The 24,038-nt window shown below is 44.8% G+C and overlaps 1 protein-coding gene across 7 annotated transcripts in view; it reads right to left on the bottom strand.

Annotated features, from left to right (window-relative positions):
• The window catches only part of RCOR1 (REST corepressor 1), a 128,488-nt gene extending 107,093 nt beyond the window's left edge, over positions 1–21,395 (bottom strand). For 3 of the 7 annotated variants that reach the window (XR_009264829.1, XM_058740336.1, XM_058740337.1), the window contains exons 1-2: positions 20,827–21,395; positions 20,693–20,752 (exon numbers count right to left, since the gene is read on the bottom strand). Coding sequence is in view for 6 of the 7 variants with exons in the window: in XM_058740336.1 (XP_058596319.1) it covers positions 20,693–20,752; positions 20,827–21,133 (367 nt within the window). In the remaining variant the exon portion in view is untranslated. The remainder of the gene's footprint in view (positions 1–20,692; positions 20,753–20,826) is intronic. The other 4 variants (XM_058740340.1, XM_058740339.1, XM_058740338.1 and 1 more) reach the window with 3 other exon arrangements.
• Positions 21,396–24,038: the final 2,643 nt, after the last annotated feature.

Below are 24,038 nucleotides of genomic sequence, written 5' to 3'. Positions count from 1 at the left end.
GAAAAAAAAAGAAGTTACAAACAGAGAGGGAGGGAGGCAAACTGCAAGAAACTCTTAAATACTGAGAACAAACAGGGTTGATGGGGGGGGGGGGTAGGGGAGAGGGGAAAATGGGTGATGGGCGCTGAGGAGGGCACTTGTGATGAGCACTGGGCATTTTATGGAAGCCAATTTGACAATAAATTATATTTTAAAAAAGGTGAGTGGATAAAAAAATATAGCGTATCCATAAAATGTAATGCTACTCAGGAATAAAAATAATTGATACATGCAAAATGCGGATGAATCTCAAAATAATTATGCTGAATGAAAGAAGTCAGACAAAATGGAACAATTTAAGATTCCACTTCTTTAAAACTCCAGAAAATGCAAGCTGATCTCCAGTGAAGAAGATCAGTGGTTGCCTGAAGGAGGGGCAAGTAAGAGGGATTACCAAGGGGCCTGAGGAAACTTTTGGAAATGATAGATATAATCCGTATCTTCAGTGTGATTTCACAGGTGTACGCATATGCCAAACTAATCAGGGCTCCCAGGTAACTCAGTTGGCTAAACATCTGACTCCTGATTTCAGCTCAGGTCATGATCTCACAGCCATGAGATGGAGCCCTGCATCGGGCTCAGCACTGAACAGGGAGCCTGCTTGGGATTCTCTCTCTCTCTCTCTCTCTCTCTCTCTCTCTCTCTCTCTCTCTCTCCCTGCCTCTACCCCACTCACGCATGCGTGTGCTCTCTCTCAAAATAAATAAACATTTTATAAAACACTCTAAATATGAGTTTACTGAATGTCAGCTGTACCTCAAAAAAAGCTATTTTTTAAAACTGCAACATGTAGCTCATGTCTGAATCATGATTCAAACAAACCAACTGTTTAAAATAGTTTAGTGGAGATTTAATTATACTAAAGAATAAATATTTTATTTAATGGTGATCTTTGTGATTAGGTTTTTGTTGCTGCTGTTTTTATACTTAAAGACTTTACTTTTTTTTAGAGCAGTTTTAGGTTTACAACAGAATTGGGAGCAAAGTACAGAGATTTCCCACATACACCTGCTCCCACACATGCGTAGCCTTCCCCATTATCAACATCCCCCGCCAGTGTTATACTGGTTACCACGGATGAACCTACAGTGACACACCATAATCGCACAAAGTTCACATTTTGCCTTCACGTCCACTTCTGCTGTACATTCTATGGGTTTAGAGAAATGTATAATGAGATGTACCCACCATTACGGTATCATACAGTGTGGATTCACTGTCCTGAAAGTCCTGTGCTCTGCTTAATCTTCTCTCCTCCTACTCTATGGTAACCAGCGATCTTTTTACTATCTCCACAGTTTTGCCTTTTCTAGAACTGTCACAGAGTTGTAATCATACAATATGTACTAGATTGTCTGTAAGTCATATTTTAGAGATAACACACTTACGAATAGGGAGACAGGTGGATCAAGACAGGCCTCACTGAGATGGTAACATCTGAGCAAAGACTGGAGAGAAGCAAAAGAGATAAAGTCATAGTAGTGGTGCCAGACCAGACTGAGTAGGTCCTAGAAGGCCACTTGAAATGTGGACCACTGTGAGGTTTTAAATGGCAGAGAAACATACTGACTTACATCTTAATATCTAGAAGCAGGAGACTTACTAGAAGGCTACGGCAGCGATTCGAGTTACAGATGATGGCAGCTTATGGGAGGCCAGCAGCAGGGGAGGCAATGAGAATTATGTTCTGTAAACCAGTATAGATGGTCTGTAGGAGGGATACAAAAACGATATAGGCGATTCCCATCTTCAATGAGCAGCGGAGAAGAAATGAAACCTAATAAAGATAGAGACCGTCTATAATGGAGGTAAGCCCCAAGGTACACACAGGAAGACACAAGGTGGACCTAACTTAGGGGAGAGACAGGAAAAGAGTCCATAACAATTCTCAATAAATGTTGCCTGAATTATTTAATTTTTTTAATGTTTATTTTATTTTTGAGGGAGGGGGGGGAAGGGCAGAGAGAGGAAGACACAGAATCTTCCTCTGTGAAGGAGGCTCCAGGCTCTGAGCTGTCAGCACAGAGCCGGACGCAGGGCTCAAACTCACAAACTGCAAGATCATGACCTGAGCCCAAAGTCGGACGCTTAACCGACTGAACCACCCGGGCGCCCCAGTGTTGCCTAAGTTATGTGCAGGTATCTCAATCTCAAAACCCCATTTTAGTGAATGGCACCATCAATCATCAAGTCACCCAAGCCAGAAGTCCAGAAGTTATTGTGGCCTCCTTGTTCCCTACATCTAATCTACCATAAAAATCCGTCTATTCTAACAGCCTAAGAGCCTTCAAATCCGTCCTCATTTCCTTCCCTCACTACAACTTAGTTCCATGAGGGCTGAGATGTCAAGTTTGTTCACAGTGCCTAGATGAGTGTCTAGAAAAATAGCAGATGCTCATTTAAAAGTTTCTGAATGATGAGGCACCTGGGTGGCTCAGTCGGTTAAGTGTCTGACTTCAGCTCAGGTCATAATCCTGCAGCTCGTAAGTTCAAGCCCCCCATAGCTTGGGATTCTCCCTCTCTCCCTCTCCCTCTCCCTCTCTCTGCCCCTACCCCACTGTGCGCTCTTTCTTTCTCTCTCAAAATAAACTTTAAAAACATAAATAAATAAATAAATAAATAAATAAATAAATAAATAAAATTCATGGTCAATACAACATGCATTATTTCACAAAAATATTGCATTTCTGCTTCCACAATACAAACATTAAGGAAAGTATATTTTATACATATCAAAGAGACATCAGTCTTTAATGATTTTTGACGATTATCTAAACAACATTTAAAATAGGGGCGCCTGGGTGGCTCAGTCGATGAAGTGTCCGACTTCATTTCAGGTCGTGATCTCACGGTTTGTGAGTTCGAGCCCTGCGTCGGGCTCTGTGCTGACAGCTCAGAGCCTGGAGCCTGCTTCTGATTCTGTGTGTGTGTGTCTCTCTCTCTGCCCCTCCCTGCTCACGCTCTGTCTCTCTCTCCCTCTCTCTCTCTCAAAAATAAACATTAAAAAAAATTATTTAAACAACATTTAAAATAAATTCCAAATAGGGAATGACTGATGCTAAGTACGGGGTTTCTTTTGGGATAATGAAAATGAAATTAAGATAGTGGTAATGGGGGGCGCCTGGGTGGCTCAGTCAGTTAAGAATCCAACTTCGGCTCAGGTCATGATCTCGTCGTTCGTGAGTTTGGGCCCCACGTCGGGCTCTGTGCTGACAGCTCAGAGCCTGGAGCCTGCTTTGGAATCTGTGACTCCCCCTCTCTCTGACCCTCCCCCGCTCATCCTCTGTCTCTCTCTGTCTCTCAAAAATGAATAAATGTTTAAAAAAAAAATTTTTTTTTAAAAGACAGTGGTACTGGTTGCAAAACTCTGAATATACTAAAACCAAACTGTAGCTTAGAAGAGTGAATTTTATGGTATGTGAATTACATCTTAATAAACCTATTACTGCAAAATGAAATAAATTCCTTAGCTTGGCACACAGGCCCTTGTGATTTGGCGTACACCTACCTGTCCAGTCTCACCGTCCGCCACTTTCCCAATTACGTCTGTGAGTTTCATCTGTATCAAATTACTCATGACTCCCCGCAAAAGCCCTCTCTGCCCACAGGACTCCACGTTAAGTATGTGGCTCCCTCGTCCCTGCATCTGCCCTTCCAGACCTAGCTTAAGGGTCGGGAGAGCCTCTCATTCCACACCCCATTTCAACCACATCACCTCGTCCCACCGACCAAAGGCTTGCAGAGCACAGATGTGCCTCTATCACACGGCTTTATCATACCAGACCAGGCATTTTGTGACCATGAAAAATAGTAGACAGTCAATAAATAATTAAGTCTAATATACAACTTCATACTCTATAATATGCAAATACCACTTAAAAGCAAATTTATTCAACTTCAGCCATAAAAACTTTTTGATTAACAAAACAGGGCAGGGGCTCCTGGGTGGTTCAGTCAGTTAAGCGTCTGACTTTGGCTCAGATCATGATCTCACAGTTCATGTGTTCGAGCCCCGCGTCGGGCTCTGTACTGACAGCTCAGAGCCTGGAGCCTGTTTTGGATTCTGTGTCTCCCTCTCTCTCTGCCCATCCCCCGCTCACACTCTATCTCTCTCTCTCTCAAAAATAAATGAACATTAAAAACATGCTTTTAATATGGCAAAAACCTTACAATTATTAAATCTGTTTGCTGAACATACAGGATTCATTAATACTTTTTTTTCATGTTTAAGTTTTTCATTAGCAAAAAAAGCAAAGTTACTAATATTTAGGAAAATTATGTGTAATATTCTCTGAGAGAAAACTTCAGTGTTCTCAGACCAGCAAAAGTGTAGCAGTCCATCACTTTCTCCCACGAGTCCCTAAAGGCAAGTACGAAAGTGGAATGTGTGAAAAACAAGGTAACAGACGTGTCCAAAGGGTCGTAATTACGCTCCTAAAAAGCTAAAACTAAAACACGTAATCGCACCTCCTCGTATTTTTCCACAGTGTAATTCCAATTTGATACATGTTCTTGGTTTGTTTCCTTCACAGTTCAACACAGTCAACCAATGAGCACGTCTGAGGTAAAAGCCGCCTGCTTCTAGAACGCCTCATGATTATTAGCTTTGTCTCAACTGCATCAAAGTTTGTGGGACACACGCTTCAAATCATGGCATCAACACTTTCCCTCTGCTTTCGCTACCTGTTCTTAGTAAGGCAGAAAGTGGGGCTTCAAAACCTTTTTTATAGCAATAAAGCTCTTAAAACGTTACCCAGAAACTTAACATGCGAAACTAAATAAAAGCTCGGCGATCCCAGTTCATACCCTACTTTAACAGGGTGAGGGGCCCGCACCCCTGACCCCCAACTCCTCGCTGCATTAACAACGCTGTAAAAAATGGCGGCGCCATGGCAACTGACCTGTTGCCAAGCAAGCAGAACACCAAGCAACTACTCCAAATGACAGTTCGCGCGTTGATCCATAAAACTCTAATTTAGCATAGTATCAAAATATGGCATACAAATGCACCAGATGTTCAAAAATCTAAAAGACATTTAGCTGAAAATGACTAGAAGACAATAGGAATTCTGTGTTTCAAAAGGAACACACACAAATATTCTTTTTACTACATTCCAGCAAGATGCAGTTGGGTCCAAGACAGTCCAAGAATGAGATAGTTCCTCAATTATACTTCTCTCAGAAATACTACAAGTAATAAGTTTTAAATAATTCACTCTTTTTAACATTTATTTATTTTTCAGAGAACATGAGCAGGGGAGAAAGAGAGAGAGGGAGACCCAGAATCCGAAGCGGGCTCAGGCTCCGAGCTGTCAGCACAGAGCCCGACGCGGGGCTCGAACCCACGAACTGCGAGACCATGACCTGAGCTGAAGTGGGATGCTCAACCGACTGAGCTCACCCAGGCGCCCCCTAAAGAATTTATTTTTTAAAGAAGAGTGAATTCAAAAAAATTATCTGCCTTTGGAAAATTGTGGGCTAGAATCATCAAGTGTCAATGAACAGGCAGACCAGATGAAGCACTTTATCACAAATACTGAAATGAATAGTGGCTTTATAAAAACACAAAGTTTGGTATTACGGTTTCTAAAAGCATCATTATTCTTTATTATTACATTTATTATTCATTACCATTACTTGATGTTTCCATGAACATAAATCCCAAATTTAAAAGTTTAAAAGCCGTAACAACATCAAGAAGAAACCAAATAGGTTAGGGGCAAAACATATAAAACAAGTATTAATGTTTTCTAACAAAAAGGGGATATAACCGGGGCACTGGCTCACTGGGTTGGAAGAACGTGTGACTCCTGATCTCCGGGGTCATGAGTTCGAGCCCCTCACTGGGTGTAGAGATTAAATAAATAAACTTTAAAAAAAGGGGAGGGGGAATATAACCAATTCATCTGGTTACCATTTATATATATATATATATATATATATATATATATCTTTTTTAGTAAGCTCTACGTCGAACGTGGGACTCAAACTCATGATTGAGGTCAAGAGTCACGTACGTGCTCTAACCAACTGAGCAAGCCAGGTGCCGCTCTGCTTACACCTTTTAAAAAAATCTAGCCTTTTGTCAAAAGTAGAGTGACATGAACCAGATTTACCCTGTTGTCTCGAACAACTGAAAACCGGACCACTACATGAAGCAAGTTTTCAAGGCACTGGACGCCAAGCAACACAGTACGGTGAACCCTGAGAGAGGACAAAGTAGTAAGTCCTACAACCAAAGAGCTTCCAGCTGACAGCTTAGGGAGAGGGAACTCAGGACAAGTCAGGCAGTCAGTCTCTCTGAGTTGAGGGGACGACAGGCTGGGGTCAGGGAAGCCAAGGCAGGCCTGAGTTGGGGGGGGGGGGGGGGGGGGGCGGGGCGGGGGAAGAATGTCAGAGAAGCGAGAAGGCTGTGCACAACTGCTGCGCCTGCCCGAGGTCTGCAGAGGGCCCCGCAGGTAGTGGGCACGGCACTGACAGCACGTTACTACACACCGGAAGAAAATTCTTGAAGCCTGGGGATAAAGAACCACCCAAAACGATAAAAGGGAACAATCCACGAAGCTCACACGGGGCCAAGAACAGCGCGGGCTCCCAACAGCCAGAGTAGAAAACCTCGGAATTCACGGACCGTCAGTGGCGCGCGCACAAGAGTTTTGACTCCGTGGGGGCAAATAATTAGCCCTGGATGAAATGCCGCTCCGATGCTGCCTACCAAAGCTTGAAGATCTGAAATGAACAAACTATTTCTAAGGAACTTAACCATGTCCCAGAAAAAATGCTCAAGAATATTTATAGGAATACAAAAATATCCAGCATCCATCAAAGTAAAATTCATAATGTCTGGCATCCAAATTAAAAGCTACCAGACAAGCAAAGAAGCAGGAAAAGGCAACCCATAATGAGGAGAAAATCAATCAACCAAAACCAACCCAGAAATGACGCAGATGATAGAATTCAGAGACAAAAGCATTAGAACAATTACAACTGTATTTCAATGTGTCTAAGATATTAGAGGAAAGACTATGTTAAGCAGAAACATGAACTATATATATATTTTTTAAAGACCCAAATCAAACTTCTAAGGTATGAAACCTATAATGTCTGAGATGAAAAATTCTGGATGGGATTAAGGGCAGATCATACACTGTAAATGAATAGAGAACTTAAAGACACAGCACTAGGGACGCCTGAGTAGCTCAGCTGGTTGAGTGTCTGACTCTAGATTTCGGCTCAGGTCGTGATCTCGTGGTTCATTAGTTCGAGCCCAGAGACAGACTCCGTGCTGACAGCAAGGAGCCTGCTTGGGATTCTCTCTCCCTCTCTCTCTGCTCCTCCCCTGCTTGAGTGCACGCTCTTTCTCTCTCAAATAAATAAGCATTAAAAAAATAAAGACAGAGCAATAGAAACTATCCAAAATGAAACAAAAAAAGACAAACAGCATCAGTAAGCAGGGGGACTTCAATCAGCCTATCATACACGGGGCTGTACGCTTTAAATACGTAGTTAATTTTATGTCAATTATGCCTCAATAAGGCTGTTTTTAGGAACCTAATCTTTCAAGACAAGGTTGAGCCCTCAATCCTGTTGGTTTTTTAAGTCCTATATTTATCTTCAATATAGCCATACATCTTAATCATCTTTCTGGTTTAATTAGGTACCAAATAATCACCTCAAAAAATAAAGCTCTCCTAAGCTTTCCATTTCCACTTGTGTTCTCAAGGAACCTCATCATGAACGCCTTAAACAACTACCCAGGGCCACCTGGGTGGCTTGGTCGCTTAACCAACCGACTCTTCGTTTTGGTTCCCGACATGATCTTGCCGGTTCATGGATTCGAGTTCGCGCTGACGGTGCAGAGCCTGCTTGAGATCCTCTCTCCCTCTCTCTCAAAATAAATAAATAAACTTTAAAACGACAACAGATACCCAGCTAAAAGAACTGAGTACACAGCCATCCCATCTCACTCTGCACCTTGATTAAAGAGGCAAAATTTCTGAACCAATTATAAAAATTAAAAACAAAACTTTCATTTCATCAGAATCTCTAGATCAATGCCGTCCCATAGAATTTCCTGGAGTAACAGAAATGTTCTGTTCTGCACCATCCAATATGGCAGCCAGCAAGTACACAGTGCCACAGAGCACTTGAATTGTGGCTAGTGTGACAGAACAGAATTTTTTATTTTATTTAGGTTGTTTTGTTCTTTTTAACTAATCTCTGTGCCTAACATGGGGCTTGAATTCATGACCCCAAAATCAAGAGTCACATGATCTATCAACTGAGCCATCCAGGAGCCCCTTATCTAATTTTAACAAATTTAAATTTAAATATTTTCATATAGTAGTGGCTCCGTTATTGGGCAGCTCAAGACAAAAAGAAAATCTATACTGAAATTTTTAAGATTAGAATTTTCAAAATAATTTAATATTTATAGCTTACATATATTATTAATTTTTAAATTAATAAACACCATAAAATTATAAACACTGAAAACCTTTCTTTTTTTAAGTAGGCTCTATGCCCAATGTGGGACTCAAACTCATGACCCCAAGATCAAGCACATGCTCTACCAACTAAGCCAGCCAGGCACCCCTGAAAAAACCTTTTTTTTTTTTTTTTTTTTTATTCTGAGTGAGAGAGAGCGTACACAAGAAGAAGGACAGAGAAAGAGGGAGAGAGAGAATCTCAAGCAAGCTCCACACTAACAGTGTGGAGCTCAAACTCATGAACTGTGAGATCATGACCTGAGCAGAGATCAAGAGTCAGATGCTTAACTGACTGAGCCACCCAGGCGCCCCTAAAAAAACTATTTTTTAAAGCTTGGCTCAAAGGAGCATTTCGCCTAAAACTTCCTGGTTCCTTTAATCCCCCCACTCTCCACCACAGGAAGGATTAGGTGACCCTCTGTATCCTGCCAGCAATGTATGAGGGACTGGGGACAGTGGGGAATGAGAAGTAACTCCCTAACGGGGATGACATTTCCTTTAAGGGGTGTTTTGGAACTAGACGGGATGGTGGTTGCACAACAATGTGAATGTACTAAATGCCAATAAATTGTTTGCTTTAAAACAGTTAATTTTAGGGGTGCCTGGGTGGCTCAGTTAGTTAAGTGTCCAACTTTGGCTCAGGTGATGATCTCAGTTCTTGAATTTAGCTCTGCATCAGGCTCTGTGCTGACAGCGTGGAGCCTGGAGCCTGCTTCAGATTCTGTCTCTCTCTCTCTCTCTACCCCTCTTCTGCTGGCACTCTCTCTCCCTCAAAAATAAACATTAAAAAATAATAAGATAAAATGGTTAACTGTATATGTTATGTGAATCTCACCTTGATAAAAAAATTGGGAGGTGCCTGGCTGGCTCAGTTGGAAGAGTATATGACTCTTGATCTCAGGGTCATGAGTTCAAGCCCCATGTTGGGTGTGGAGATTACTTAAACAAATAAAACTTAAAACAAACAAAAAAAATTAATGTATTTAAGCAAGATGTGCACCTCTAATTTACATAAATTCATTATAACGAGAGCACAAAAAATAGGGAAAATCAGCTTCTACATGTAATCTAAAAATTCATTTTTCCTTGGGTTTCCATTTCTTTTTTTCAACGTTTTTTATTTATTTTTGGGACAGAGAGAGACAGAGCATGAACGGGGGAGGGGCAGAGAGAGAGGGAGACACAGAATCGGAAACAGGCTCCAGGCTCCGAGCCGTCGGCCCAGAGCCTGACGCGGGGCTCAAACTCACGGACCGCGAGATCGTGACCTGGATGAAGTCGGACGCTTAACCGACTGCGCCACCCAGGCGCCCCGGGTTTCCATTTCTTAAATGACTGAGCCTGCTGCTTAGTTATTAAATGTGCATTACAAAATGCCTATTCAAGGAACACCAGCCACATCAAGAACATGTTCGTACTAAACTCAGAACCACATCCAGCTGTGACAAGTTAGCAGAAGATGAGCCTTAAAAATTTTTTTTTAAGTTTATTTATTTATTTTGAGAGAGAGAACATGAGCAGGAGAGGGGCAGAGAAAGAGAGAGAAAGAATCCCAAGAAGGCTCCACACCCTGTACAGAGCCTGACACAGAGCTCAATCCAACGAATCCTGAGATGACGACCCGATCTAAAATCAAGAGTCGGACACTCAAAGGACTGAGCCACCCAAGGACCCCGAGCCTTAAAGTATTTAAACCTGAACTGGTGGCTCAAAGAACTATGCCGCTGCCTTCTATGAAAGCAGAAGCTCCCAGAAAACTCTACGGTATTAAGACCACACTAACTACTCCCTCTACTCTGCTATCCCTACCTTCTGCGTCCGCGCTAATTCTGAGAGCAGAACGAGCCCCACGCCAGCAGAGGTAAAGGCACGTAACCTTCCGTGAGAGGGGTGCATGTGTGTGTGCGTAAAACAGCACAGAAATACCCTTAGTTCAGGTCAACGTTAATGTTTAGGTAACCCCCAAATTTTAATTTACCTTTTCAGACACAGGCCGTCAAGCAGTCTTTCCTGGCCACTAGATGAAACTGAAGAATAGCACAGTTCAACTTTAGGAGCAAAGACTCACCTAAGTGCCCTCAGTTTAAGTACAAAGGAAGCCTTGAGGTTCTAGGCAGACAAAAACTAGTCCTTAATTAAATTACACTATGATAAAATCAAACACGGCACAACTCACATTTGAGTCAATCAGGAAAAGGCTTGCAATTTTCTTTATACTCTGGTCTCTGAAAAATAGAACAAAACTAGTAACACCAAGGAATATATACCTTGGATGGAGGTGGGACAGGGTTAGTTTGGTTTAGGGTTTTTTGTTTGTTTGTTTGTTTTTGCACAGGGGAAGGAGGACGGTAATAATATACAAGGAAGGGATTAGTTGCTGAACAATACTGACCAGGTAGTTGGTACGGGTGAAATCAAGGGTTTTTTAAAAATACTCTCTCAGATATTTTAATTTATCATTTCACACCTTATTCAAGACATGGTTCTTAAATTTATTCCACAGCTCAAGTTCAATGTGAACCTGTAAAAAAAATGTATTGGGTGGGACTGGGGGTGGAGACGGGATAGTTGATATTTAAATATTACTCTCATATCTGTTAAACTGAAGGGTGGCTAAACTAACATTATCCATTATAACCTTAAATCATATAATCTTAAGAAATCACTCCCCTCCAAAAACCCCTGTAATTGTATTTTAAGCTCTGAAGACTATTTCAACATACATGCAGTAGTAAAGCAACTCACTCCAATCTGCGCCAATCAACCAAACCAATCTGTGTTTTCACTGCCAGGAAGAAGAGGAATATAATGGGCACAAAGCAGATTCTGGCAACCATAAACATAAAACTCCAGAACACCTGGGAGCACATGGAAACAACCAACCAACTGACCCAATAAAGCACTACTTCTATCTTTAAATGTTTCTTTTTAAGTATTTTAAGCATGGAGCCCAATGCGGAACCCAATGTAGGGCCTGAACTGAGCACCCTGAGATCATGACCTGAGCTGAGGTCAAGAGTAAGACATTTAACCGACTGAGCCACTCAGATGCCCCTAAGTGTTTCTCTTAAAAAGGATTTCTGGCTGACTCTCCCTGAAATACAGCAGGTTGAAATCTGACTCCAACTTAACAATTAATGGTATTTTGGAGTTTTTCCTTTCTTAGTGATATATAAAATGATGTTGCATTAAAAACAGAACTACCCTACGGCCCAGCAGTTGCACTACTAGGCATTTATCCAAGGCATACAGCTGTGCTGTTTCGAATGGGCACACGCACCCCCATGTTTAGAGCAGCCCTATCGACAATAGCCAAAGTCTGGAAAGAGCCCAAATGTCCATCGATGCATGAATGGATAAAGAAGATGTGGGATATAGATACAAGGGAGTATTACTCGGCAATCATAAAGAAGGAAATCTTGCCATCTGCAACTACGTGGATGGAACTGGAAGGTATTGTGCTAAGCGAAATTAGAGAAAGACAAATACCATATGCCTTCACTCATATGAAGCCTTTGAGATGCAAAACAGATGAACATAAGGGAAGGGAAGCAAAAATAATATAAAAACAAGGAGGGGGACAAAACATAAGAGACTCTTAAAGACAGAGAACAGAGTGTTACTGGAGGGGTTGTGGAAGGGGGATGGGCTAAATGGGTAAGGGGCATTGAGGAAGACACTTGTAGGGATGAGCACTGGGTGTTATAATAGGGGATGAATCACTGGAATCTACTCCTGAAATCATTATTGCACTATATGCTAACTAACTCGGATGTAAATAAATAAATAAACAAACAAAACACCAAGACAAAAAAGAAAAATAAATAAGTGAGTAATGGTGCATCTTACAACTAAGGGCATCTTAGAATGAATGCACTACCTTGGGCAACTTATTAGGTTGAACCAGAACAAAAAGCCTCTGTTTCCTCATCTGGAAAATGGGAATAATAACGTTACCTTATATGATCGTTGTGACTGTCATATTTAAAATTATTTAATAAATACTAAGCGTTCGGGGCAACTGAGTGGCTCAGTTGGTTGAGCGTCTGACTTTGGCTCAGGTCATGATTTCACGGTTCGTGGGTTCAAGCCCCGTGTTGGGCTCTGTGCTGACAGCTCAGAGCCTAGAGCCTGCTTCAGATTCTGTGTCTCCCTCTCTGCCCCTTCCCTGCTCACGCTCTGTCTCTCAAAAATAAATCAACATTAAAAAATAATAAACATTGAAACAATAAATACTAAGTGTTCAAACCAGACTGACCCAGAGTGAGCACTGTCTTCACCTGGCACTGACAGATCATTCCTTTGGAGGTTTTCTGCTAGTGATGACAAGTGTTCCCTCCCCATCCACACACTCACCCATTCCCTTTCAATCAGTGGCAAATCCATCGGACAGATAAATGTAGCACCACACCCATTTGTAAGAAACTCAATTTCTGTTATACGAACTAAAGCCGTAACTTTAACCTCTAACATGCTAACATAACCACATGTTGGACAGAAGTTAAATCAGAAGCTTTCAAATCACCTGGCTCCAGCAGTTGATAAGTTAGCACACCAAAATGATCTAACACTGAAACGAAACAAATGAAGATGCGTCAAGTCTCAGTGACATTCATCTTCCAAGTCAAGGGTCCTGGTGATGATAATTCCAGGGACTATATACCAAGGCCAGGCTCTCGGCAGAAATATATCCAATCAGGAACATTATTTTTATTCCTTCCTAATCAAAGAACCTCAATCAACCCGCAACCCTAACAAAAGATTAGTACCAAATATAAAGAACTCACACAAATCAATAAGGAAAAGACCAACACTCTACAGAAAACAGCAAAAGACACATCCAGGGGAGGAACTCAAGTAGCCAAAAAACATATAAAAAGACATTTTAAAAAATGCCAACATAAACCACAAAAGGATAGCACTGCAAAAAGTTAATAAATCTAACCTGATAGTGAAGATTGGGTGAAAAGGAACTTAGGTGCCTTGTTAGTGGGCATGTACTTGTTTGGAAAGCATCAAAGCACCTCCAAAATAATTCCACTTACAAAAAGACTTTGACAGTAACAAAACATATTGCTTATCATCCCTAAGTATGTATTAATGTACAAAAACATGCACGGGAATTCTGAAGGCCTCGAGAGCCGGCCGCTCCGATTTCCCTTCGAGAGAGAAGTGCTGAGAGATGTTTCATTAGCTGGCAGTCCCATCGGCCTGGCACCTCTGGGACCCACTGCAGCATACACACCAGCGCCAGGCCAATGCCTGAACCCAGCAGACACTCTAGAGCAGGGCCACCCCTGCCCAATGGGCTCCTCCAACAAGCAATCTGCTGCGGCTGAGGCTTTCTCCAAGCTGGATCCCAGCCTCAGGCGCCGGGATCCAACCATCCATCACTGTGCTTTCTGTTTTCCTTCAGGGCTGTCGCACCTACATCCAGTCTGAGGGGCTTTTGCCACCTAACCTTCCTCTCCTCTTTATCCTTCACAGGCATTTACCCCTATGAATCTCTTGCGAATCTAATCCTAGCTTAGCATATGCTTCTCAGAGGAAGCAAATGAACTATCACAGGAAAAACGTAAATCAACTTCGAATTAGTGGAGGGAGGGGAAGAATTAGCCTTTAGCTGCACCTGATGCAAATACAGCCTAATAGATAAAGTATTAATCACAGTGGTGGGGACGTGTATTATTTCCTGTTCTATCTCAATGTTTATTTTTTATTTTTTTTTAATGTTTATTTTTGAGACAGAGAGAGACAGAGCATGAACGGGGGAGGGTCAGAGAGAGAGGGAGACACAGAATCTGAAGCAGGCTCCAGGCTCTGAGCTGTCAGCACAGAGCCCGACGCGGGGCTCGAACTCACAAACCATGAGATCATGACCTGAGCCGAAGTCGGCCGCTTAGCCGACTGAGCCACCCAGGCGCCCCTCAATGTTTATTTTTTTAAAAAATAACTCTATCGTTATAATTCTGTCCTATCCTATGGTAATAATCAAAGATATTCAAATTATGCATAATAACTATCCAGTCACTTCAATTTGTTAAAAGCTTAACTGTTACTTCTGGTTCTAAAATTATAAACACCTATCACTGTTCCCAATTGCCATACCCAGTAACAAGGCTTTAAAACATCTAAAATAACACAAGGCTGAAGTCTGACCTCATATGGTCTCCGGTCTACCTTGTAGTACTTTCAATGGTTAGGTACTGAAAGACAAATATAAGTCACTTTATCTCTCCAGCCCCTATTTTCCTTATCTAGGACAAAGGAAGGCTGGGTTAGATGGACATTTTAATTTTTACTCTCATTACTTTGAGGGAGGGAAAATCCAAAAACTTCAAAAATTATGTCTAGTATGAAATTTTTACTAAAACCCACATCTTTAAAGAATTTGCCTAATATGAAAACAGGAGTTTTAGGGATCACTGTTAACATCTCATTTAAATGACATCCTAATGTCATTCTAAAATATGGATTTCTCTCAAACATTTTAGGAGAATGCTTTTTAAACCAACTTCAAAATATTCCATTTTTAAAATTCAACAAAGGAAACTCTTATGAAACTCAACACATTAGATAAGATGTATTTTTTTTTATTTTGTTAATGTTTATTTATTTTTAAGAGAGACAGACAGACAGAGACGAGTGGGGGAGGAACAGAGAGAACGGAGACACAGAATCCGAAGCAGGCTCCAGGCTCCCCGCCGTCAGCACAGAGCCCGACGCGGGGCTCGAACTCACGAACCGCGAGATCGTGACCCGAGCCCAGGAGCCAAAGTTGGACACTTAACTGACTGAGCCACCCGCACGCCCCAAGATGTATTAATGAAACGTTCAAAGCACAAAACAGAAGAAACTGTTACACTGCAACTATAACCCTACTTTCCACAACTGCTCTTTGAAGCTGCAGGGAAAATTAACTCAGTCCAAATGACGAAATCGGTGTTCCATCCCCAAGCCGTTCCTTACTCAGACTTTTACTACGCTGCTACAGAGATTCCTCTCCCAGAAAGTGATTTAAAGTTCTGTTTCAAATAGAAATACAAACTTAAAACATACACCTGAACAAGGATCACTGTTTTCCATCAGAGTAGGTGACAAACAAGCCTATTTCTTTTTACAACATTCACGGAACCTCTGAAGAAAAGCTCAGAAATGAGAGCTAAACCGTAAATTCATTACAACAACCTATGTTGTAAAGAAGAAAACAACAGACGACAACCTGGGGAAAAATACAGTAACTTGGATACAACTTTGATATTTCATCTCCAAAGACTTCAGACTTTTTCAACTCAACTGCCCTGCAAAACCTTATAATACCAAGGAAAATGGCTTTCTAAAAGTAAGCCGAGATTTCTTCAGTACAAATTAACGCTGATTTTAAAACAACCATGTTGTGGTGAGCTTCAACCAGCTAACCTCTGAATGACAGTCATCACCCCAGGAAGGGAGTACTGTGGTAAAAGAACGCCACCTTGAAAACACTAACTCTCAGAGACAAGGACCTGGAAGTTTAGAGTAAAAACTCCCTGGCTCAGAACCTAGTTAATGTGTACCTCTCCTGGCCTGGGGACGGATTCAAGGTATCTTTAGTACAATCTAGAAACCTGACCCGAATTACCTATACTCTCTGGTCCTCAGTATTCTTTTCTGCTCTACAAATGCTTTGGACTCCTTCTCTATCTTTATATCCCTAAATCGTAACAAATACATGTGACTCAAAAACAATCATCTTCAAATATCTCAGCGCACAACTTGCATTCAAGTCAATGTTTTCATCATAACCCGGTCTTCCCTCCAAGTAAAGCAGGTAATGCAAGGACCACTGGTTGGCAACCCCAGTCACATTGATGACAATTAAAATAAGGACACCAGGAGATGTTTACTTAGCATTCACTGTGCGTCAGGCACGGTGCTAGGCATTTCACGTGTGTAAGGTAATTCCTTCTCTTGACGAAGAAAGTTCTATTCTCTGTTTTACAGATGAAGGCAAACTCAAGTAACCTGGGGCGCCTGGGTGGCTTAGTCAGTGGAGCCATCAACTTCTGCTTTCAGCTCAGGTCACGATCTCATGATTCCTGAGTTCGAGTCCCAAGTCGGGCTCCACACTCACAGAGAGGAGTCTGTTTGGGATTCTCTCTTTTTCCGTCTCTCTCTGCCCCTCCGAGATCGCATGCACCCACGCACACTCACTCTCTCTCTCTCTCTCAAAATAAATAAACTTAAAAAAAAGAAAAAAGTGAAGGAACTTGCCCAGGGTCAATACGGAGCTGGCAAGAGACACTGCCAGGACCCAAACCCAGGTCTGACAATTCTCACCGCCCAAGCTGTCTACCCTACACTGCTTCTGAAAGAAACATGAAATTACAAAGAGGACTATAACTGATACAATCCTAGACCATTAGGGATGCAAAGAACCCCTGATTCATGACGGAGGAAACCGAGGTTCCTGAAGATAAAATGACCAGCTCCACTTTTTACCACCTGCTTAGTCACAGAGATAGGGCATTCAATCTCCTGACAATTAGATTTAGGCGTCTCCCCACCACACTACTTAACAAAGTTGATCTCACACCATTTACCATTACCCTAACCTCTCATTTCAGTGAACACTGCCTCAAAGTATGTCTAAATCACAATACAATCACCATAACTTGTGAATTTAAGAATATCTATAGAGTTGATTTTTACAATGAAACTAAAGCATAGAAAATAATGTGGTCAAGGACAAACACAGAACCAGCAGTAAAAAGAAACAAAAAACAGGCCAAGACCCCCTGTTCAGCAAAATTATTCCACATTAAAGCATTAACGCATTTTACTAAGAGAAATCAACTCTGAAGTGACAAGCTAAGCCAATGACAACCCAAAATTTCAAATCTGATGAAACTGGATTCAATGTACAAATACAGGTTGCTTTTTTAAAGGACTATTATCTCAAAAATATTTACCAATAACAACTTCTTCTTTAAGAGTCATAATTTTAGTATCAGTGAACTGTGATACTGAAAACCAACACAGGATGAAAGTTGACATAAAAACACATGCTTCAGAAAACAAAGAACTTGAGTCAACCTTAAAATCCTGTCACTGTGTTTCTCTAGCTAGAATGCCAAACAGTGGTAGAAATATATAGGCTACAGATTCCTGCCTTGCATGCATACCAGTAAGATCATGGAAAACATTCACATCTTTATATAGAAAAACACTACTCATTTGAAATTAAATTATGCTTTGCAAGTACATATAGGAAATAACTTACCAGAAGTAGGACAGAATAAGCATTCCTCCTTCTTACTCTATTCTACGATTACCAAATTCTAAGACACCAATGACAACATACACAACGGCATGGGGTATGGAAAGACAATCTGGACACCATACGTGGGAACAAAGCCTAAGTTAAAGATGTAGAACTACATTCTGGTCTCTGTTTTCAAAACTAATTGATAAAATTTCTCCTATCATTGTAAACATAGAGGGAATTTTAAATTGCCAAGCTATGCCACAGGCCACTAATCTAGTCTGGGTCTTAATTTGATTATGAAAACCTAATGAGGATTTTAGGGCTACAGAGCCCCATCCGTTTCAGTCACTATTTTGTAAAGGATGACAGAAATGGATCTTCTTTGGACTATGCAGGGAGTATCAGATGTTCCCAGCTTCAACCATTTGCTTTTAAAGCTAAATAGGCTCAATTTGGGATAATATGGGTAAATAAAACCTGACTTAAAAAAAAAATTAAAATCAACTTCTTCCACTCACAGTGGACTCCAACTCATCAGAGACAGTTAAAAAAAAAAAAAGAAAGGAAAGAAAAAAGGGCTCTCTGAAGAGTTTCACACTCACTTGTTCAAAATTCTGGTTTAAAAAAAAAATGCATTCCAAACTCAGGCAGGGAGAAAGGACAAGGACTAACAATCCCAATCTCAATTCCATATTACTCCTAGCTTACACTCATGGAAAGAACTGTTCAGTCTAAAGACCTAAGAACATTTTTTTTGGGGGGGGGGGGGGGTGGCTAGGAAACAAATATGGTGTACCACTTCTACTCCAAAATGGAAGTCTCCTCTCCCCTTAGATTTTAAGTTCCATATAAGAACACGTTGAAAAAACTCACTAAGAAACAATAAGGTCCCACAATGTTCAGCCACATCTATGAATCTGTCCTGCTGCTCAGACTGGCAAAAGAGGGCTTAAAACTATTTCATACCAGTCAGATTCCTTTCCAGCTTAAAACAACACAAAATAGGCAATCTGTAAATGTTAATGCCACAACCCAACCCATTGGCAGTCAGACTATGCAGAACATTTACAATGTTTCACTTTGAGAGTGGCAGGTCTCTAGCAAATGCATGCTGGTACCTATTCCATGAAAAATACAAGGGCAGCTCAAGAAAGGATCCTACTGTATCTGCCATTTCAAAGAAAAGAACAAACCCAAAGCCAGGCTCACTACTGACATCGATACTTAGAAGAAGATCAGAAATCTAATTCCCGTTGTTGCCATTTCCTTAGTCACATCCAACATACTTAAGTAAAGCTCTCAAAACCAACATAACCAAAACGTACTAAAAATCGACCAACTTACTAAAAGATCCGTGGCAAGTTGATTTTTTTTTTTTAATCTATGTGAGAAACTTGGTGACAACCTATGCTTTATGTTCTGTGTATTAAAACAAAGATGGACTTGACCTACAAAATGAAGATAGGGTCAACTGTAACCAAAAAACAGCATGCTTCCCCTGGTGGCCAACCTAGGAATGGAGAAGGCATGCACACAAGAGAAAAAGCCTGGTCTCCCAGTTCTATCTGTCACTCTTGTCAATGAGAAGTCACTACCAAAAAAGGAAGATGTGGGGGAAGGGGAACCGATCAAAAAGACTAACACGAATTAAAAAGGAACACAAACCTGGGTGTTAAGACTACATAAATGTAAGCGATTTAAATCAACAGACTAAAATTCAGAAAGCAAATATGGGCAAGGTCATTTATTCCCAGAGTGCCCAAAAGCTCACTCAGGGATCCCTGTGTATTTTCACTTCAAAGAACGCCCAGAGTTTAGTACCTTAATAACAGCTCAAGAGCGATCTCCTTTCTCAAGGACTAGATCCTTGCAATTTTCTGCAGTCTTGTTTCCAAGGAAAGGCAGTTATGCATTTATTTTCTCAAATAAACTAGTGGTATAACCTAGATACCCTTCTGCTCTAAAGCCCTCCAACCAGAAAGCCTGTTAGCTCCACTTGTGCAAGATTCTTTCGAATTTTATTTCATAAAACCCATGTCCTTTCGAACATCTTCTATGCCAACAATCTTTAAAGAACAGTCTCATGGAGAGCCGGGCTAGAATCTCACGCACTAAAATCTGACGAATTCCTTTGTCTGATTAGATTTTTTCTGGTACCACTTTAAATTTGCTTCCACGCAGAACAGCAGCAAGGAAAGTAAATGTTCCATTCTAGGGTGGAGGGATCTCTTGGAGGTGGAAATAATTCGTTAGGCTAAAGCTTCCCAGGGTTCTATTCTTTTCACAACCCCTTCCTTCAAGAAAAACAAAACAAAACAAAACAAAAAAGGAAACACACGGACATTTACAAATAGGTCCTAAAATCGAACTGCCACGAGCAAGCCTCTCTTCCCCGGGCAGGCGCCCTCTGGGAAGCTCACACTTCTTAACTGAATTGGGGGGGGGGGGGGTCGTTTCTCTACTCCCCCCTCGCCCCAGGCTGGGAGGGGAGGCAGGGGCACGCAGAAGCCCGGGGGCCAGCAGGAAGAGAAAAAGGCAAGTGCTGCGACATTTGGCAGGGCAGAGAGGGGTCGGAGGGCGTCCCGAGTCCGGGGCGCTCGCAGCACGCTAACTCTCCGGCGCCGCCACCCCTACCCCCGGCCGAGGCGCGGCCGGCCGGGACCCCGGGACCCCCCCAGGCCGACGCCGCCCCGCTCCTCGGGGGCGCAGCGGGCCAGGCGGCAGCGACCCGACCGGGGGGCGACTTGAGCCTCCCCGGGGCGCGGGGCGCGCTCGCGGACCACGCTCGGGTGTGTGCTCCCCTCCCCGTCCTCGCCCTGCTGTTCTCCCCGCGGACAGCAGGGCGAACACACACAAAAAGAAAGTTGTCCGGGGGCCCCCGCCCCCTCGGGTCGCGGGGCCCGGGGGCGCTACTCACCGGGGTCGAAGTCGGGCACCACCGCCTGGTACTGGGGTCCGACCCGCATGCCGCCGCCACCTGCGGGGAAGCAGAGCACCGCGGTCAGCGCGGGCGGGCGGGCGCGGGGGCGGCGCGGGGCGGCTGCCACCTACCGTGCTCCTCGTCGCTGGACGAGCCCGAGCTGCCTTCCTCCCAGGAGTTGCTGCTGCTGTTACCATTGGGCGCCGCCGCCGCCAAACTTTTATTCTGCCCATTATTGGGGGCGGCGGCGGCCGAGGCGGCGGCCGAGGCGGAGGCGGCGGCGGCGGCGGCGGCCGAGGCGGAGGCGGTGGCCGAGGCGGCGGCGGCCGAGGCGGAGGCGGCGGAGGCGGCGGCGGCCGAGGCGGCCGAGCTGGCCGCGTTGTTCCTCCCTCTCCGCTTCCCTGAGACCTCGGGGCCCTTCTCCACCATGGCCGGCATCGGCGGGGGCCGGGGCCGGGCGAAAGTGGCGGGGCCCCGCGGCTCCTGAGGAGGGGGCGCCGGGCGGGGGGGGGGGGGGCGGGGGGGGGGAGGAGCGCGGGCAGGCGCGGGGCCGGGCGGGCGCGGCGGGAACCCGCGGGCGCGAGTCGGCGCCGGGGGTGGCCGGGCGGGCGGAGCGCGGTGCGGCTTCAAGCCCCCAGCGCCGAGCCGAGCGCAACTTTCGCTCTCATCGCCGCCCGCACTTCACTGGCACTAACTACTCCGGGAGCCGCGAGCGGGCTGGGGGGGGGGGGGGGGGGGGGGCGGGGCCTGGGGCGAGCCGGGGGTGGGGGGGAAGCCGCGCGCAGCCCAACCCGACGCGGGCTGGCTCCGCCCCCCCGCGCGCTCCCATTGGCTTGTGTGGGATTCGGACGGCGAGCGGCAGCGCGGTTGGCTCGGCGAGCCCGTCTGTCCAAGGGACGGGGGCGGGAGCGCGGGGAGGGGGAGGCTCCGGGCTTCCGTTGGTCAGGTTCGGTTGACGCGTATCGCCCGCTGTACGTGGTTTGAGGTTTGCAATCTCTCTACGCCCCATGATCCATCTCTCTAGGCAATAGCGAGGAGTTAGCTGCCCTCCCCGCCCCCTCCCTCTGCTGCGGCCCCCACCCCCTCACCTGCGCGCACCACCGGCAGCCTCGGCCCCCACATTCCGCGAAGGGCCCCTCTGAGAGTCCAGTTGGCTTCAAAAAGTAAAATATGCGCGACACGAGAACAGAAATTGAATGCAAGGTCGGGACTATTTTCCCCTTCGCGCGGAGGATTACATTCACAGTTTGAATGGGTTCTATACAAAGAGGGGAAACTAATTGGAAGAAACTAATTGCGCCCCCACCTTTCCCAAGGGACTTGGCGGCGGCTCAGCGCCGCGGGTCCCCGTTGCAGGGGACAGGGTTCCCAGGTGACAGTCTCCCGAAGGGAAAGGAAACAGCGGGGTGGGGGGGTGGGGGTTGTGCTCAGAGTATTTGTGGAGGCTTCTGCTAATTGGGTTGGGGGAGGTTGGAAGTCGCCGCAATTGCCCCAGTCGCTGGCGCGCCGCGTCCAAGGGGACCGGAGGGAGGGTCCCGAGCGGCCTCTGCCCGGACGCAAAGTCCGGGTCCCGGGTCCCTTGCCATCGTTGAGGGCCGGTTAGTCCTCAGTGAAGAGACCGAATCGTCCCTGCGGGAGGGGACACTTACAGAAATGGGGAGGAGGACTTATAGAAATGGGCTGGGGCCAGGAAGGGTAAAGAGGAAGAAGCTATTTTCATCCCAAGCCCTTGGTAGTGGAGGAGGGTCAACTTCCTCCCAGGCAAGAGCCACTTTTCCGGATCTGCTGCCTGCCCTGCCTCCCCTGATCCACGCCGAGCACCCAGCAAGGGAGAGCACGACCCAGCTCGAGACATCCCTGCCTGAAGTGTGATCACCCACCAGCCCGGGGGCTGCTTTACCGCTGGATGGGGGTTTGGGGGGAGCGTGGGACTCCCCTGGAAGTCCTCGTAGTCCCACCTCCACCACCCGCCCCCCAAACAGCGCGCTGCTCCTGCATAATTAGGAGACAAGAGAAGGTCTATAAATAATTTTTTTAATGCAACGGATAGCTTTTAAGTTACTTTTAAGTTGCTTCAAACCTGAGCTTTATAAGGGGACAGTTTACACCAGCTCAAGATATAAATAGCTACAGGGAGAAATCTGGAGTTTTATGTTTTTAAAACCTTAATAAGCAGAGTGTTCTCTAACACGTTTTATGCAGGATGAACCATCATTATTAACTTCAATGATGTGACCACGATCACTTCTGCCTCAATGGCTAGGAGCCCTCCGGGAGGAGGAGCCGGCTGACACCAAGTTCAGGGTCTCATCTCCAGGACTCCCCTTAAAAGGATGCCCCTCTCATTGGAGCGCCCCAGGCGGTACAGATGTGTGCCCTTGGGATACGCCTCCACCAGCTGGCCTGGGTAGGGTCCAGACGGCAAAGCCCAGGGTTAGGAACCAGAGGAGGCATTCTGGGGCTGGGCCACCTGGCTGAGGGCCTCTGTGACTCATCTGGAGGTGAGCACTGTGTAAGGAATGAGGTTAACACCACTCTGCCCTGCTCACTTGGTGTCCTATGAAGTTCTACCATCAGACCCTGGAATGATTAGCCTACAACAGCGCAAAGGTGATATTGAGTCATTTATTAGGGCAGCAAGGACAGCATGACACGGGTCATGAGTGCCACCCACCAAACCCCAAGGTTGGGCTACTTCCTGGCTGTGGTTACATCTTTGGACTATCCAACCATTCACTTTTTTCAACAAATATTAACACCTAAGTTACTTCAACATATGCCAGGCCCCTTTTTAGTTTGAACCCAAAGCCACATGGATACCATACTGACCTTGACCCTCCCAGCTTCCTCATCTGAAAAACACAGATAATAGTTAACTACTTCCTGGCCTAATGGATTTTTATAGAGTCCACCTCCCTGGCCCTGATCTTCCTCCACCGTAGGGAACCCTGCAACTTTATGAAAAGCCCCTTCCTGCCCCTACCTATTGTGTGGGATATCCACACAACTCTTGTGATTGGGAATTTGTGACCTCAGACTTCAAACTGGCCCGCCACACAGTCAGCAGCCCAACCATGTTTTTCAGTGACACTCTCTCCCACTCTCTGAGATCCCTATATCCCCACCTTCTCTCCTTTCCTTATACCTCCCACAGCTCCTCTGCCCTCCGCCCTCACTCGGAGCCAATAACCTCTCCTTATTCTTCAGCGAGAAATCTGAGGCCATCAAATGGCATCTCTCTCCTCTTCTGGCCTCCAGACTGGCCCAAGTCCCCACCTGCCACACACACCCCCCGCCGCCGCCGCCCCCCCCCCCCCCCGCCCCCCCCCGCCTCAGTCTCTCC

The sequence above is a fragment of the Neofelis nebulosa genome, chromosome 7, assembly GCF_028018385.1.
Source record: "Neofelis nebulosa isolate mNeoNeb1 chromosome 7, mNeoNeb1.pri, whole genome shotgun sequence".
NCBI lineage: Eukaryota > Metazoa > Chordata > Mammalia > Carnivora > Felidae > Neofelis > Neofelis nebulosa.
This window is presented reverse-complemented; position numbering and strand designations above follow the sequence as displayed.